Below are 16288 nucleotides of genomic sequence, written 5' to 3' on the forward strand. Positions count from 1 at the left end.
CAAGTTGGGTCAATATCTAAGAAGACGCTGCTGCCTCTGACACCCACAAATGTCCCCCCCCCCACTTTCTCCAACCTGGTGCCCTCCAGAGGCTTTGGACTACAACTCCCATCAGCCCCAGCAAGCACAACATTCCGAGGGATTTGCAGAGTTAAACACTATGGCCGACCACACATCTCAAGGAGGATGTTTTCAGCATTCTCCCCATAGCAGGTTTCATGTGCACCTTCTCATAACTCTTAGCTGCAATTCCTGAATTGCAGGCAGTTGGACTAGATGAGCCTTTGGGTTCTTCCCAGCTCTACAATTCTGTTTCTTCCTGCTCACGCACTGCCTTCTGTCTCCCAGCACTCTTCCTCTTGCACCCCATTTTCCTCCTTTCATCTCGTCTCAATGCCTTTGGCCATAATGTTACTCAACAACAAACAGTCATACCAGGGCCGTCTTAAGCGCCCCTGGCGCCGTAGTGCGCCGGATCTCTCCGGCGCCCTCCCACCCCGTTTCCCAGTGCGGTGGGCGGGTGGGCGCAGCACGGCTGCCACAGGCGCTGCTGCGCGGCGGGCGGGTAGGCACAGCGCGCTCTCTCCGGTGCCCTCCCGCCCCGTTTCCCAGCGCGGTGGGCAGGTGGGCGCAGCGCGGCTGCCACAGGCGCAGCTGCGCGGCGGACTGGCTGGCCAGCGGGTGGGCGCAGCTCGCGGCGCCCTCCTGGTGGGCCGGCGCCGTGGTGCCCTGCGCCACCGGGGGTCTACCTAGAGCTGGCCCTGAGTCATACCCTTTCCATTCATTGAGCTGCCCCACTCTTGCCAAAGACCCTATGCCAAGACCTTTGTCAGCAAACCCTGCACTGAAGAGCCCTAACACTTCACACTGCCTGCTCCTCTCGTTCAAAGGTCATGGTGGCCACATGCTTCTGCCTACTTCCCCAGTTGCTGTCATCCATCAAACACTGATATTTTGAGTTATATGGACAGGGACCACAACAGTACTATTTCCCATACAACTGCTTGCTCACGATGGCTGTATTTTACCTAGTTCCAGACAGCAGACACATGCACACTGAGGGCTGCTGCCAGTCAGAGGAGGTAACACTGGAGTAGATGGACCAACGGGTTGACTCAGTGTAAGGTGGGAGAGGCTACAGCTCAGTGATAGAGCACATGCTTTGCAGGAACGAGTTCTCATTGCCCGAGACCCTGGTGAACCACTGCCATTTGTGGTAGACAATTAATGGCAAAAGCCACCATCATGTGCTCATAGCAGCAGCAGGAGGAGTTAGCAAAATGAAAATAAATAGCATGCTAGAGGTCACACTCAAGTAGGCATTTCATAGTGGGGAGTGGAACTGAAACACAAGGATAGTTAAACAATGCAGTTCTGGGAACATTTGAAAGGAAAGTAGGCAGACTCTGAAAAGACGTGCACATTCTTTTTTACTTTTTTCAAATAAAGCGCAGAGAAGTAAGCAATGCGGAGATGCAATGTAAGCAAATTTACTGGAAAAAACTTGGGGGTTCTTGGATGCTACTGAGCGGGTTAGATCATCACAATAAATTGACGTATGTCAGGCACTAAAGGATCTGAGGGCTTCTTGATGGTACAAGCTGTTTGAGAGGCTGCCTTGGAAGGTGTGGACTCTTATTGTTAGAAATTAAAAAGCAGAGAATGGATGACCCGCTATCAGGGGTGCTTCAGCAGATGATCTCCTGCATCAGCAGGGACTGGATTCAATTACCTTTGTGGTCTCTTGCAACTATGATTCTGGTATAATGTGCCAAAATCTGTATGACCTTGAGATCTGCCCAAAGAGCACCCACCATGGAATCCTGGAGCAGGTCCTCCAGGCGTGTCAGGCTGGTGTTGCAGTCACAAGAATACTTCCGTTTGATGGTATCTTGGAGGTTCTTCAAGTATGTCTCTGAATCACGGGCATCACTGAAGAACTGCAAAAGCACAAAAATGTTTCCCCTTTGTCAAAATACCAGTCAGAGGTTTCTTATTGCATGTTTTATGAAAGAGCGGAATTTACCTGAAAGACTGAAAAGAAAGCATCCATTCAACTTGCTCAAAGGCATCTTCATCATGAGAAAGGAAGGCCAGTAACCAGAGCAAACAGCCTCCTCTGGGTTATTTGATTAGACACATATCAGTATGGCTCATGTTAGACCTGTTTTCTAAGGAATGGAACATGATCAAGATAATTAACAAGTCTTGATCATGATCCAATTCTGAGAAAACAAGCCCAAGATGAGCCATATTGATGCCTCTCTAATAAAGTAACTAATAAAAGGAGGATGCTTTCTCTAGTTGCTTGGCATGGCCAGGAATTTGCACAGTCTGCAACCTCCATGCTGCTACCAAACCACACAAGCAAAGAGCTGATTTACTCTTCTACTAGCAAAGCTTGAGATGGGTTGATTGTATGTTTTTCTATTGTTATATTTGATCCTACTCTGAGGTATGTTTAGCCTGGGAAGGAGGAAAATGAGAGGCGATATGATAGCCATCTTCAAATACAGTGGTACCTCTACTTACGAATTTAATGCATTCCAAACGCACATTCGTAAGTCGAAAAAAAAAAGTAAGTCAAATCCCATAGGAATGCATTGGGAGAAAAAAATCGTAAGTCGAAGCAACCCTATCTAAAATTTCGTAAGTAGAAAAAATCCTATCAAAACAGCATCCAAGATGGCGGACGGAGCTCCATTCGTAAGTAGAAACATTCGTAAGTCGAGTCATTCATAAGTAGAGGTACCACTGTATCTAAAGGGTTGTCACATGGAAGAGGAAACATTCTTGTTTTCTCCTGCTCTGGAGGGTAGGACTTGAACAAATGGCTTCAAGTTACAAGAAATGAGATTCTAACTAAACATACAGAAAAAAATTCTGCCAGTAAGAGTTGTTTGACAGCGAGAGGTGGTAGACTCTCCTTCCTTAGAGGTTTTTAAGCAGAGGTTGGACGGTCATCTGTCAGGGATGCTTTAGCTGATATTCCTGCATTGCAGGGGGTTGTACTAGATGACCCCTTGGGTCCCTTCCAACTCTCAGATTCTACGATCACTTGTGTTGAATAGCAGGATATAAACCTTTTAACAAATAAATAAGACAAGAGAAGAAATATGGTGGGAGCAGAAGCAGTGAGGGAAGATAAGCAACAAATGTTCTCACTACCAGTTAGGCTGGGGTGGGGTTCTGTACTGTTCAGCAGCAGCGTTTGAGTGTCTTCTGACTCATGATGTGTCAATATCTATCTTACAGTTATTCAAACAGAAGCTTAAGTTATGCTGCCTCACTCTCAGGGAACTTAAGCATTGCTTTAAAATTCTGGTGGGTGCAGGGTTTTGACCTTATCTTAGCATTATAAGGTCATGCAGGAGGTATGTGGGTTTTTTTATTCTAGTAAACATTCCTCCAGCACTCTACAGCCTCCCTGGCTGTCCATACTTGCAGAACTGAAAAAGCCACATGGAAGGAGCTAATGCTATGGTGTCCTTTTCCTGGGTTTTAATGGAACAACAAACACCCAGGGAGGCTTCAAAGTGCAGACCACCAGAGAGATGTAGAATGACATAAAAGACATTCATACACATCCCTAAACTCACCTCTAAAGTGAGGTAAGTGTATGAAAATCCCTGCACCCCATTCATGAAAATATCACAGATACATAGCTGCCAAGTTATCCCTTTTTTTAAGGGATTTTCCCTTATGCTGAATAGGCTTCCTCGCGAGAAAAGGGAAAACTTGGCAGCTATGCAGATATTTCCTCTGCCATTTAATCATTTTTGAATGCCATTTCTTTTCTGATTAACTGATGGAGAATGGCTGAAAAAAAGTGGGAGAAATTTTCAACAGGGCATTAGTTTTGACTTCATGAGTTAACCGCTGATGCGCAGCCATGGAGAATTCCCTGTACCTGAAAGTAAGCTGTGTTCTCCTTCACATGCTGATCCACACATAAGCACAACTGCTTGATCCACTGCCACTGAGTCTGCACTGCTGCACTGTATGCCTGTGAAAAACCAAACAACAGACAAAAGAGCATTTTTTGTACAATTGCATCCAACAACTACAGCCTGCTCAGACCTTTGCTGAATTTGTATCTGGTATCACCAGTTTTATTCATGCCCTTTGGAAGACGACCCTGTTTGGATGAAGGGTAGTCAAGAAATATTTTAAATAAAGTAAAATTGGCCATGCAATCAAGGCTTATGTTCAGGAATACAGGAAGGGGCAACTGGCTGTAACAAAAGACTTCAAAACATCTGTTATCATAAGGCCCTCTTGCTGTGCCAGCTCACACAAAGAGGTTTTAAGCTCTCTGTCTTGCTTACCAGGCAAAGCCCACTCAGTGCACCAGCTCTGGGATGCTCTCACACAATCCCATAGGGCTGACTGAGTTCCCACAAGATCTCATGCAACAATACTCAAGGTTCCAGAGCTGGCATGACAAGAGGGCCCTTGCCCAGTAAGCAAGGCAGAGAGGTGAAAAACTCTTTTCAAGCCAGGAAAACCTTGTGTGCATTTAATCTGTGCAATTTCAACCAGCCAGCCTTCAACCATGGAAGGTTGAAAAGGCACAAATTAATGTGCGGAAGATGCAGTCGTACTGAAATACATCAAGATATCCTATGAAGTTGTCTAGCATAACACACATGTTAAAGTGCTCAAAATCACAACCTCAAAGCATGCCCCCCTCCAAGCTTTCTCTTACCTCCACAGTCTGCTTGGCTGGGTGATTCTCCAATGACAGCATCTCAGCTGTGTCTTGCAGGGAGCAAAACACATCCTGTTTCTCCTCTAGCTCCATTGTGAGCTCCTGCACAGCAGAAATACAAAGAGGACCAATAACATTCCTTATATCAAAATCAGACAATAGGTTTGCCTTTCTGTTGGTAGGCATCACAGGAATAGTGGCGGGAGGCACGCAGACATGCGGCACTATTGGAAACTTTAGCCATGAAACTTCACAACGGGAAAAGGGAACTTGTGGCTCTCCAGATGTTGCTGGACTACAACGTCCATCAGCCATTGGTCAGGGATAATGTAATCTGTAGATCAGCCACAGGCTGGTCATAGCTCTTTTTTACAGCCCCACTGCCTGCAAGAACTCTAAGCAATGAGAGCAATTCACATTTTGGCAAGAATAGAAGATTTGGGTGTGGGGAAACCAAGGTTTAAATCTGTTCTTGGCCATGAAGGGGATCATCGACTCAAGGTGATTGAAACTTCTTACCATTAAAGCCTTAAATGACTGGGAGGCTGATGATTTTATGGAGCAATAGCCTGCTGAGCCCAGTACTTGCATCCATGTTAAGACTTCCCTCTTTATGAAAGCCTTTGGACTTGATTTAGTTATTTTTTGAGAGTGGGGGTTGCTTCTCAATGGGGTTGTTGATACTACTACTATTAATTCACGCTAAACTGTAATTTGAGTGAGAACTGGATCAGCATTTTTGTTGATAAACCCCCCCCCCCATTTTTACTATAAAATGCTTTGGTTCAAACATATAAGCAAAGTTGGATATAAAATTGTAAGGTAAAATAAAGTTTTGAAAACTGACGAAACTCATTGGCCAAGTCACAGGAAAGACTATGGGTGGTAGTCAATTTTTTTTAAAAAAAAAATTTACACAGAGCAAACCTACTAAAATTAATGTATTCATTCATGTTCATTCATTTCAATGGGTCTACTCTAAGAAAAACTTAGTTGAATATCACCCACTGACTTGACCAGGGAATTTCAAAAGGAAGCACAAAAATGAAGTTGAAGCAAAATAAGGCACTTCTGAGAAAATGCACAGAAACCTGTAAGTTTTCCTGAACACAGAGCTTCATTGAGAAATGTGGAACTCTGCTGCTTCCAGAATACAGAACACCATGGAGGCACTGCAAACACTTGGCCGCATCCAACCCCTCCTACTCACCGAGAAATAATTCTTCTTGGCAGCCATATTGGGATTATTGTCACTCCAGTCATACGCCAGCTCCTCTTCTTCCTTTTCATTGAGCCAAATGAGCTCTGTCGTCGCTCGAGACACAAACCCATACAAACTCTGGAGGTGCTGCAGTCGGAAGCTGGAGGTTTCCTGCAAAAAGACAACATACTTTGTTACATTTCCTGCCACTCTAGGGATTGTCCGCTTGAGGGCCTCCCAAAGGCTTCTGGCTGGACGCTGTGAGGACAGGATGCTGGACTGCAGGGCTGCCTTTGGCCTGAACCAGCAGCCGGGCTCTTCTGATGCTGACCACCCTCCTTCCCAGATGCCTTGTCAGAAATCCCCACATTGTCAAGTTATTCTTCAAACCTTTTTTTACATGCTCTCCTGTTACATTTTAGGGTTAGTATGAAACACCCATGAGCCCCTTTTCCATTGCAGAGGCACCAGGTCCTGTTTGCAAACAATGGCTACTGATACACATGTGCTGGGGTCCACCTTCTCTGTTTTAAAAAGCAAACCACCTGTGCAACTATATCACATGAGAGAAGCATAATGCACCATTTCTGAAGTAATATTTTAAATGCACAAACAAAAGAAGATCGTAGCATAGGGAGGATGGGGAAGAGTCACATTACGTTATACAGTGGTGCCTCACTAGACGAATTTAATTCGTTCCACGGGTCTATTCTTATAACGAAAAATTTGTCTAGCGAATCCCATAGGAATGCATTGAATTTTTTTTAAAAAAAATTTGCCCATAGGAACGCATTAATTGAATTTCAATGCATTCCTATGGGAAATCGCAATTCGCTAGACGAATTTTTCGTAAAATGAATTTGTCTAGTGAGGCAACCTCCACTAGAAAAATCCTTTCTTTAAGCGAAAATTTTGTCTTACGGGGTGTTTGTTAAGCGAGGCACCACTGTATTAAAAATTGATGGTTCTAAGTCAGTTCTGCTTTTAAAGGAGCAAATCATTTACCTGCTGGCAGCTGCTAGGATAGAAATAGTCAAACATCGGGAAAAGGCACTGTTAACCAATTTGTGGTTTCAGAGCGTGGGGTGGGGTTACAGTGCCTGATAAACCTACCTGTTCTGCATGTGTGGCCGGAGGATTTGAAAATGTGGGCAACTTTCATGCAATCTGATATGCATTTATTGCATACATAAATTAGCCAGAGCCAGAGCATGCACCACAACAGATGCATGGAAGACTCTGATCTGAAGAGAAGGAAAAGGTGGTGGGGCAGCTGTACCCTGTGGGGTAACCCACAGCACTATTGTAGCCTAGTATATTAAGAATTAGATTAGAGAGATCTGGGACATAATATCCTAATGAATGTGACTGGGGGAAACTTTGGAAGGTGGATTTGAAATTTACTGCATGTACAGATAAGAACTAAAGTATAAGAACTAAAGTATAAGAACTATACAGATCCTGAAGCTGAGGCTGCAATACTTTGGCCACCTCATGAGAAGAGAAGACTCCCTGGAAAAGACCCTGATGTTGGGAAAGTTGGAGGGCACAAGGAGAAGCAGACGCGCACAAGGAGAAGCAGATGGCAGAGGATGAGATGGTTAGACAGTGTTCTCGAAGCTACCAACATGAGTCTGACCAAACTGCAGGAGGCAGTGCAAGACAGGAGTGCCTGGCGTGCTCTGGTCCATGGGGTCACAAAGAGTCGGACATGACTAAACAACAACAACAACACTGAAAGAGAACTAAATGAAAATGATGTATCGTTGGTACGTAACACCGGTAAAACTTGCAAAAATGTGTAGAACAAGTTCTAATAAGTGTTGGAAATGTAAAGAAAAAGAGGGTACTTTTTACCATATGTGGTGGGAGTGTAAAATGGTTTAAAATTACTAGGAAATTATATATAATGAACTGAGGAAAATGTTTAAAATGACTTTTACCAAAAAGCCAGAAGCGTTTTTTACTAGAAATAACAGAAAACAAAATCCTAAAGGAAAAGAAAAAAACTGTTTATGTACACAGCAGCAGCCCGGATCTTACTAGCCCAAAGGTGGAAGGAAGATAAGATACCAACAATAGAAGAATGGCAATTGAAAATGATGGACTATGCAGAAATGGCAAAACTTACAGAAAAGCCCAGAGACAATAACATTGAGAAATTTAAAAAAGAATGGGAGGCATTTATTGTATATGTACAAGTAGATACATTGGCAGGCTTTGACTAAACACTTGCAAGTAGTTAAAATAAGATAAAGTTTATAGAAGGAAATTTGATCTGAAACAATAAAAACTGATGGTATGTAATAAAATAAAAAGGATAAGGAAAAAAAGAGGTTGAAGAAAATATATATACTCCATGAACCAGGAAAGGAAATGGAGGGAAGCCAGGAGGTTAAAGACAACCTCCGAAAAGATTTGTTTTGTTTTGTTTTAGTTCTTATACTTCATGTTGGATATTTTGTATTTCTCATTCTTTTTTGATGGAAAATTATTGTTGAAGTTGAAATAGTAAAACCAATAAAAATTTATTTACAAAAAAAGAAAAAAAGAATTACATGGGCTTTCTTGTGTTGTACCAGAGCAAACTGCATGTGTGACTGCAGATCTTTTTCAAGAGGCACTATTTTTGTTGTTATTATATTGGCATGCTACTTTGTGTATTGGAGGAGGTGGAGGTGGAGGTGGAGGAGGAGGAGGAGGAGGAGGAGGAGGAGGAGGAGGAGGAAGAAGAAGAAGAAGAAGAAGAAGAAGAAGAAGAAGAAGAAGAAGAAGAAGAAGAAGAAGAAGAAGAAGAAGAAGAAGAAGAAGAAATAATGTGTCTAAACTGACGGCCCTGGCAGCAGCATGACTTATCTGCTGCAATTACTGTTATTGTACCAGGGAGTGGGCCTGGGGACAGTACAGAGGTGCCTTGCTAGACGAATTTAATTCGTTCTGGCGGTAAATTCGTCCAATGAAAAATTCGTCTTGCGAGGCACCGTTTCCCATAGGAACGCATTAAAACTTAATTAATGCGTTCCTATGGGCTCTGGGGGACTGGCGGCAGTGGCGGCGCTTGCTTGCTTGGCTCCCTGGAAGGCAGGCAGACAGGCGGCAACAGCCCCACAGCTGTCCTTGCTGTCGGTGGTGGGGGGAGAGGAACGAAGCAGCGCTTCTCCGAACCCCGGGACCTGTCCTTGCTGTCGGCGGCAGGGGGACAGGAACGAAGGAGGAGAAAGCAGCCCTTTCTCCTCCTTCCTTCCTCTCCCCCCCACCGCCGACAGAAAGCACAGATCCCGGGGTTGCTGGCTCTGTCGGGCGGGGGGAGGGAGAAGCGGAGGACCAATCCAATCCTCCGCTTCTCCCTCCCCCCGCCCGACAGAGCCAAAGTGCGGCAGTGCGGCGGCGTTTTGCCGCCTGCCTTCCCCAAGCCAAGGGGAAGGCAGGTGGCAAAAAGCCCGCGGCTGTGCGGGGGCTTTCGCACTGCCGCACTTCGGCTCCGTCCCCTGGAGCTGAAGCCCGGCGGTGTGAAAGTGAAAAGTCCCCACACCGCTGCACTTTGGCTCTGGGGGGGCGGAGCCAAAGTGTGGCAGTGTGGGGGCTGCTTTCCCCCCCGCCGCCTGGCACACAGCTGCTTGCCTACGCAGCCCCCGCACTTCGGCTCCGTCCCCCGGAGCCGAAGTGCGGCGGTGTGGGGGTATTTTGCCGCCTGCCTTCCCCAAGCCAAGGGGAAGGCAGGCAGCAAAAATCCCTGGCAATTTTTCGCTGCACGCTGGACTTTGAAGTCAGAGGTTCGTTTTTCTATGGCTACGCTTCGCAAGACGAAGCGGCGGCCATAGGAAATCTCCTTGTCTTGCGAGGCAACCTCCGATCGCAAAATCCATTCGTCTAGCGAAAAATTCGTCTTACAGGGCATTCGTTAAGCGAGGCACCACTGTATGTATTATATTTCCCAAGGAACAAAGCAGAGGGAAAGACAGAAATGCAAGGCCTTTCCATTGGATCAACTTTAGGGTCCTCATATTGCTGAACGCTTGCCATTCCAGCTGGTCATTACAACAACTCTGTAACTAAGAAGTTGTGCCTTTGCTATTTTTCCTCATTCTTCCCAATTCCCTTTCCTTTTGTGTTATAAATCTGAGGGCAGGAACAGACTTCATATTGATATAAGCCTTTCTTTTCTTTTTGGGGGGAGTGGCAGCACGGGGGGGGGGATGCTTTAACTAAATCAATGAAAAGACTGCATAGCAAGTGCTTCTTAAAGGAGACATTCTCATTCTTCTGCCACAGAAACACTCCTTGAAGATGTGAGGTAGATTGTGAACCACAAAACAAGGAAAAGGCAAACCTTTATTTAAAAGAGATTGCACAGAAAGGGTTTCAGGCACACAGGCAAAAATTTTAAGCCTCCATGAATAAAGTTGCAATTTACAGCTTTGAGGGGCTTCCAACAACTTGTGAACTTGAATGAGGTTCCCTGACACTTTGCTGGTTACAGGAATCAACCCAAAATACAACTCACCATCAGTTTGCAGTACTGGGTCTCCAGCTTCCCCAGTGTCTCCATGTAACTAGTGTGGAAATTCTGAGACATTTTACCCTTTAAAAAACAGGAGGAAGAGAAAAAGAAGTGGATCAGAAGCAGTTCAAAAGTTACACGCCTAACTAGAAATGCACAGAGAGCTGGAGGTCCTATTAAAATTCTCTCATCTCTTCCTTATCCCTCCACTTTCCCAAATCTTGCATGCATCATAAAATATAGAATCATAGAATTGTAGAGTTGTAAGGTACCCCAAAGATCATCTAGTCCAACCCCCTGCAGTGCAGGAATCACAGCTAATAATCCCTGGCAGATGGCCTGTTGAAAGCAGCACAATGAAGTCTGAGCACAGCAGACTTCTATGTGTCCCTTTTAGCCACAGAACTTATTCCCAATCCTCCTAAGGGATCGTTTTCACACTATCAAAACCCTCCACACGCACATTGACTGTCCCAAGATGTGTTTCCCCCTTGGAGCAGTGGTAGCCTAATGTCCCTGGGCTACAACTCCTATAATTTGTGAACATTACTCATGCTTGCTGGGTCTGATGGGAGTTGGAGTCCAACAAAATCTGGAGCACACTATTTCGGCAACCCCTCCCTTAGAATGAATTTTATCCTTAGAGCAACACACCCCAGAGGCCCCAATCCAGCAGCAACTGCATGAGATCTCCTCTCAGGAACATGAACTTAGTGGGGCAGAAAAGGATACTCAAGCTAACAAAAGAAAGCCTGGCTATCTAATTCAACAGATTTATATTTTTGCTTCTGCAAAACCAAGTGTAAAGAGCTTGCATATAAAGGCCCCCAGGCCACCTTCCCCATAAAGTTGGTGACCAGCTCAATGTTTTGGGCTATAACTCCAACCACCCCAACCATCATGTTTGCCATGGGAGTTGACATCCAAAGCATCTGGAGCTGAGTGCAAGCTAGAGATGAAAGGCTACTCTAAAGCAACCCCTTCCTGCGGCCGGAGGCTTCTCTCCTCCAAACGAAAATCAGCTCCTCCTCCTCCTCCAGTTCTTACCTCCCACATTATGCTCTCCCACAACCTTTTGCTTGTCTTCTTTGGAGCTGCTCTGGAACCTCCACGCCTTTCTTGATGTGAGCTAAACCAGTCCTGCCGCCCTTCACACCCCACCCCAGGCGTCCCTGCTTACCTCATACATCCTGGCCTCTTTCACACTGGAGCCTAGGTCTTCCACACTGCTGTGGACATGGCGCTGGACTTCCAGTTGGGATTCTACACTTGGCAAGTCGCTCCCCCATTCAGCCCGCTCCAGCTTCATCTGAAACCAGCACAGAAGAGGCAATGTCAGCATTTCCCAGCTGAATTGTGGGCAAAACAACAGCAGCTAACCCTTGCTTGCTGCAACCCAATTATTAAGAGGTAGAAAGCATCACACTCCTGCCATGTCATGCCATTCTTCTGTAAACTGTTGGCTATCAAGAAATTCACCAAGGTGAACTGGAATACTAGCCCAAATGTTAATAACCAAAAGGACTTTATTCTGGATGCTGGACTGGACAGGTGTTTGGCCTTATTCCAGCAGGGTTCTTCTCATGGGGCTTCTTTTAAAATAAGTAACTTAAGGACAGCTTCACTTTCTGTGTCCCATTAAAAGAAACTAGACACATGCAGTTAACTAAGTCAACTTTGGACCAACCTCTCAAGGACACTCAGAGAGACTTTTGTGGAAGCTGCTCAAGAACATTAGCCAGGGCATAATTTAAAGCCAGTTTAAGACTTCTTTAGCCATTCCCAAGGAATTGTCTGATGGAGCATTTAAAAGTTATAGTATATTTCACCAGCTAAATCAGTGCTGGCCAATGGGAAGTGCAGTCCAAAACATCTAGGCAATGTCAGGTTGGCAAAGGACTGTGTAAACCAGGTCCCCTTAAATAAAAAAGTGATGTAAAGAATGAGTATTAAGTGATCACACCAAGCATTTGAAAACGGCATTTGTTCTGCCCACACATACACCTCATCACCTGAATTATGTTTTGTTTAACATTAAACAACACACCTGCATCTCTTCCACCCAAGAGAGCAACTCATACACAAACCGGAGGTTGCCCTCATCTTCGGAGGACGAAATGGCCACCAGCTCTGCACGGGTCATTGGCTTCCGGAACCAGGAGGTAGAGGCAGTGGTGGCTGTTGTGTGCGTTCCCTTCAGCAAGGGCTGAGCCTTAAGGTGCCTGGTGCTCAGGGAGGAAGGCTGGACAAAGTCCAAGGAAGAGGGGGAGGAGAAGTGCCCCTTCCGATAGAGGTTAGTGCATTCCAGCCTCAATGTCACCAGTTCGTCCTGAAGCCTCATAATCCTGGGAGAGAAATCAAGCAAGAGGGGGCAGAATGGAGAATGTCGATGAGGTTGTGGGCTCACAAGGTCATTCTCCAACCAGGGCAGGTTCCTGCACACATGAGCCAGGCACACCCACCATCACCCCCCATTTCTGCACACTTCCTCAGGATGGGGTAAGAGCTTTTGAAAGATGACCCAACATACTAATCTCTTCTGCTCACCCTGCCCCAAATAAGGTGTTTCCCCAAGGCATTTTCAGCTTAAATTTGCCAAACTCATTCCACCATCACCACCAGGACTGCATTAACAGTGCATGTCATCTATCAGAACATTCTTGTTCTCCAAATGCTCCTTCTGAGCCCAGCTGAATATAACCCACACCCTCATTCCTTGGCTCCACACATGAAACGCCTTACTTGAAGACCAGCTCCTCCAGCTGGTAGTAATTCTCGTCCCGGAGTATCTGAACATCCACCTGTAGTTGGCGGATGAGCCCTTCACACTCCTGGAGGTACATGACAACATCAGATTCATATTGCACCAACTGGCCTGACTCCAGGTGCGCTTCATCCTGGCAGGAGAGGATTTGAGGTTATTACTGAGTTTCTCACTTTGCAGTGTATTTCTAGGACAAGCAGATCTGACTAACGTGCAGAAGCTCATATTTTAAAAGCAAATAAATAGCCATCACTTGCAAGTCCCACTGAGCTGAGCTGGCATGATGTTGTGGAATATTCATGAACATTCTATCCTTAAGATGTCAAGCAATACAGTGTTGACTAAAAGTACCACATCTGTGCAGGGCATGAAAATCTAGTTTGGCTGCACTTGAAATGGAGCTAGAAATCAGAGCAAGTTGCATGCCTGAAGTGGGCAGAGGGGCAAGGAGCACTTCAGATATTGGAGGTAATGAGGCTGGTGGGTAGGGTGCTGATTGGGCAAAAGGGAAAAAACACAGAGGCTGGAGGAAGAATGGCAGAGGAGCAAGGCTTGTGGGAAGGATGGAGGCAGGAAGGACCAAGGAATACATCACCCAGCTCCTACAGATAAGAGAGCTGTGTGTTCCTGATAGCAAGAGGGGGGAATAATAAGACAACTGAGGAAGCTTTGGGAGCTGGAGGCAGTGTGAAATCCAACATATTAAACTCTTCTAGCCAGCCAAACCTTTGGTTCTATATGTGCATTTTCCTAGTGAGAGAATCTACAAATTTTGTTGCTGCTTGAAAGCTGAGAGGTCTTGACTGCCTTCATTTGCATGCTGAGACCCTGCAGGTGCGGATCTGAGAGACGATCAGGGAGAGCTGAATAACAGAAGGGAAAGACTCACAGCTTGTAGCGTGTTCCTTGCCAGGGTGAGTTTCTCTTCGCAGCTGAGAGTCCCATTCTGGATTTTGTTTGCAATCTGCAGCAGCAGCTCCAACCTGAAGGAACAGTGTCATTCACCAGAATTAAAACAGAAAGCCAGAAAAAATACTTTTAAAAGTGGAATATTTATTCATTAGAATTTATGTTTTATATGCCATTGATTATGACATCCGTTTAATTGTTTTTAATGCTACTACATCACAAAGGACGTAGTTGTCCTTGCCTGCTGGCAGGGAAAGGGGGTTCTTAGTCATCCTGTTCAACAGTTCACCACCTACCTTTCCACGGCTGGCCGCAGCAACTTCTCACGTTCCAGCATTTCTATGATGAGCTTGCCCCATTCTTCCTCCACGTCATTGGGATGATAACCCTGTGGCAGCTTAAGGCGCCCAAATTCAATCCAGGTCTGGAAAGCACAAATGAAGAGGAACTGTTTCTTCAGGCCCATAGACTGGCCTTTGTTGACTCACTTTACCCATGCCCAGGCACAAGCCAAGATGACAGCCAACGTGGTACAGTGTAGTGGTTAGAGTGCTGGACTATGACCAGGGAGGCTCAGTCACAAAGCTCACACTGGATGAGCTTGGGCAAGTCTATGCCTCTTGTTTTAATCTACCACAGTTGTGAGGATAAAAGGTGGAGTGGGGAGGGGAGAACCATATATGCCACCCTGAGCCCCTTGGAGGAAAAGGAGGGATCTTAATGTAATCTATATATAAGAAAATGTAAAAATCATGGAAGTGCGGGCTCCACTTTTCTCCGTATCCGCTTGACCGATCGTCCTGAAATTTTGACACAACGATCCAGGTCACTCTCCAAGTGTTGTTAGAGGGGGGAAACCCACACATCTCACACCTCCGCAGGTAAAAACCTGTTTTTCAACAAAGTAAAACAGCACCCTCAAGTGGATTTCCTCCCACAGTACACCCTCTCCCTTCCTGTGAAATCTACACCATACCCACAAACCCCGCCTCCACCATGAGATCCACCACTCACATGTATCCATCCGGCAGAGGTGTCAAAGACCTCAGCAGAGAAACACGACATCAACGTCTTGACCTCCTACAAGCTTCCTAAAATCTTCTCACACTCCCTCAATCATCCTCTCACACTCCCTCAATCATCCTAATACGTCTTTAAATTCTCTCACCGTCGTCCGCTCCTTACCCTCTCACAATCATAACCCCCCCACAGGCCCTCAAATACCCATTCTACCATTTTGATACCCTTCTAACCAACGTCCTCAGATCCTCTACAGGGGCACGCACCCTCCAATCCGTTCACTGCCACCATTCTCCAAAACCTTCCCTCTCAACCCCTCCCCACAGCACCACATAGACGCTTTCCCGACATCTTAAACCACTCAAAAATAACGTCCTCAAAACCTCTACAGCAACGTCCTCCGATCCTTTCCCTCTACAATACTACAACTTCTACAATCAAAAAAAGGAAATTAAAGGTAAGCAGCAACAAGGCCAAACCAACTGAAAACAGGCCTTTTGCAGCAACAAGGCCCAACATTGCCAAGTGGAGGTCGGGGCGTGCCTGGGGGGGATGGGGGGCCGAATAGGGGGCAGGGATAGGTAATGGGTCAGAACAGGTTGGGGGGAGACACAGGGATGAAACCTGCCTTCTCCACAGTATCTTGCCTCGACTTTGCAGACTAGGCTGAGTGGATTTAGGGGCCTCACTGGAGGTTGGATGGGGGGGCCAAATAGGCCACAGCATAGAATCAACTGAATATGGGCCTTTTACAGGGTCGTGCCTTTGGGTAGAATAAATGTTATTTCACATAAAACACATGGGTAGGGGAGTCAGGGTTGGGACAGGGCAAATTTTTACAGAACACACACATTGGGGGAATGATTGTGTGCAAAATGAACGGGTCACAGGGATAACCCGGGGAGGGGGGGTTGGACGGAGGAGAGGAGGGAAATCACAGGGCTAAGTGGGGGGGTTAGGGGGAGGAGAGGGGGAAATCACAGGGATAAACTGGGGGTGGGGGGAAGAGGGGGCATAATAGGTCATGGATCAGGACAGAGTTGGGATAAGCCGGGGGGTGAGGGGAGGAGTGGGGGAATCACAGGGATACGTCATGGATTGGCACAGGGTAGGGGAAATCACACAAATAACCGACAGCAACGCGTGGCAGGGCCAGCTAGTAAAGAAAATAAGTTAAAGCCT

At 46.0% G+C, this 16288-nt stretch overlaps 1 protein-coding gene across 18 annotated transcripts in view; it reads right to left on the reverse strand.

The window, feature by feature from the left end:
- The window catches only part of MACF1 (microtubule actin crosslinking factor 1), a 291507-nt gene that overhangs the window by 146613 nt on the left and 128606 nt on the right, over positions 1 to 16288 (reverse strand). For all 18 annotated transcript variants that reach the window (XM_060275855.1, XM_060275856.1, XM_060275857.1 and 15 more), the window contains 10 exons: positions 14383 to 14510; positions 14067 to 14160; positions 13156 to 13310; positions 12461 to 12758; positions 11594 to 11722; positions 10417 to 10494; positions 5922 to 6083; positions 4709 to 4813; positions 3911 to 4006; positions 1815 to 1940 (listed from right to left, as the gene is read on the reverse strand). In XM_060275855.1, the coding sequence (XP_060131838.1) occupies positions 1815 to 1940; positions 3911 to 4006; positions 4709 to 4813; positions 5922 to 6083; positions 10417 to 10494; positions 11594 to 11722; positions 12461 to 12758; positions 13156 to 13310; positions 14067 to 14160; positions 14383 to 14510 (1371 nt within the window). The remainder of the gene's footprint in view (positions 1 to 1814; positions 1941 to 3910; positions 4007 to 4708; positions 4814 to 5921; positions 6084 to 10416; positions 10495 to 11593; positions 11723 to 12460; positions 12759 to 13155; positions 13311 to 14066; positions 14161 to 14382; positions 14511 to 16288) is intronic.

Source organism: Zootoca vivipara, chromosome 6, assembly GCF_963506605.1.
Source record: "Zootoca vivipara chromosome 6, rZooViv1.1, whole genome shotgun sequence".
Lineage (NCBI taxonomy): Eukaryota > Metazoa > Chordata > Lepidosauria > Squamata > Lacertidae > Zootoca > Zootoca vivipara.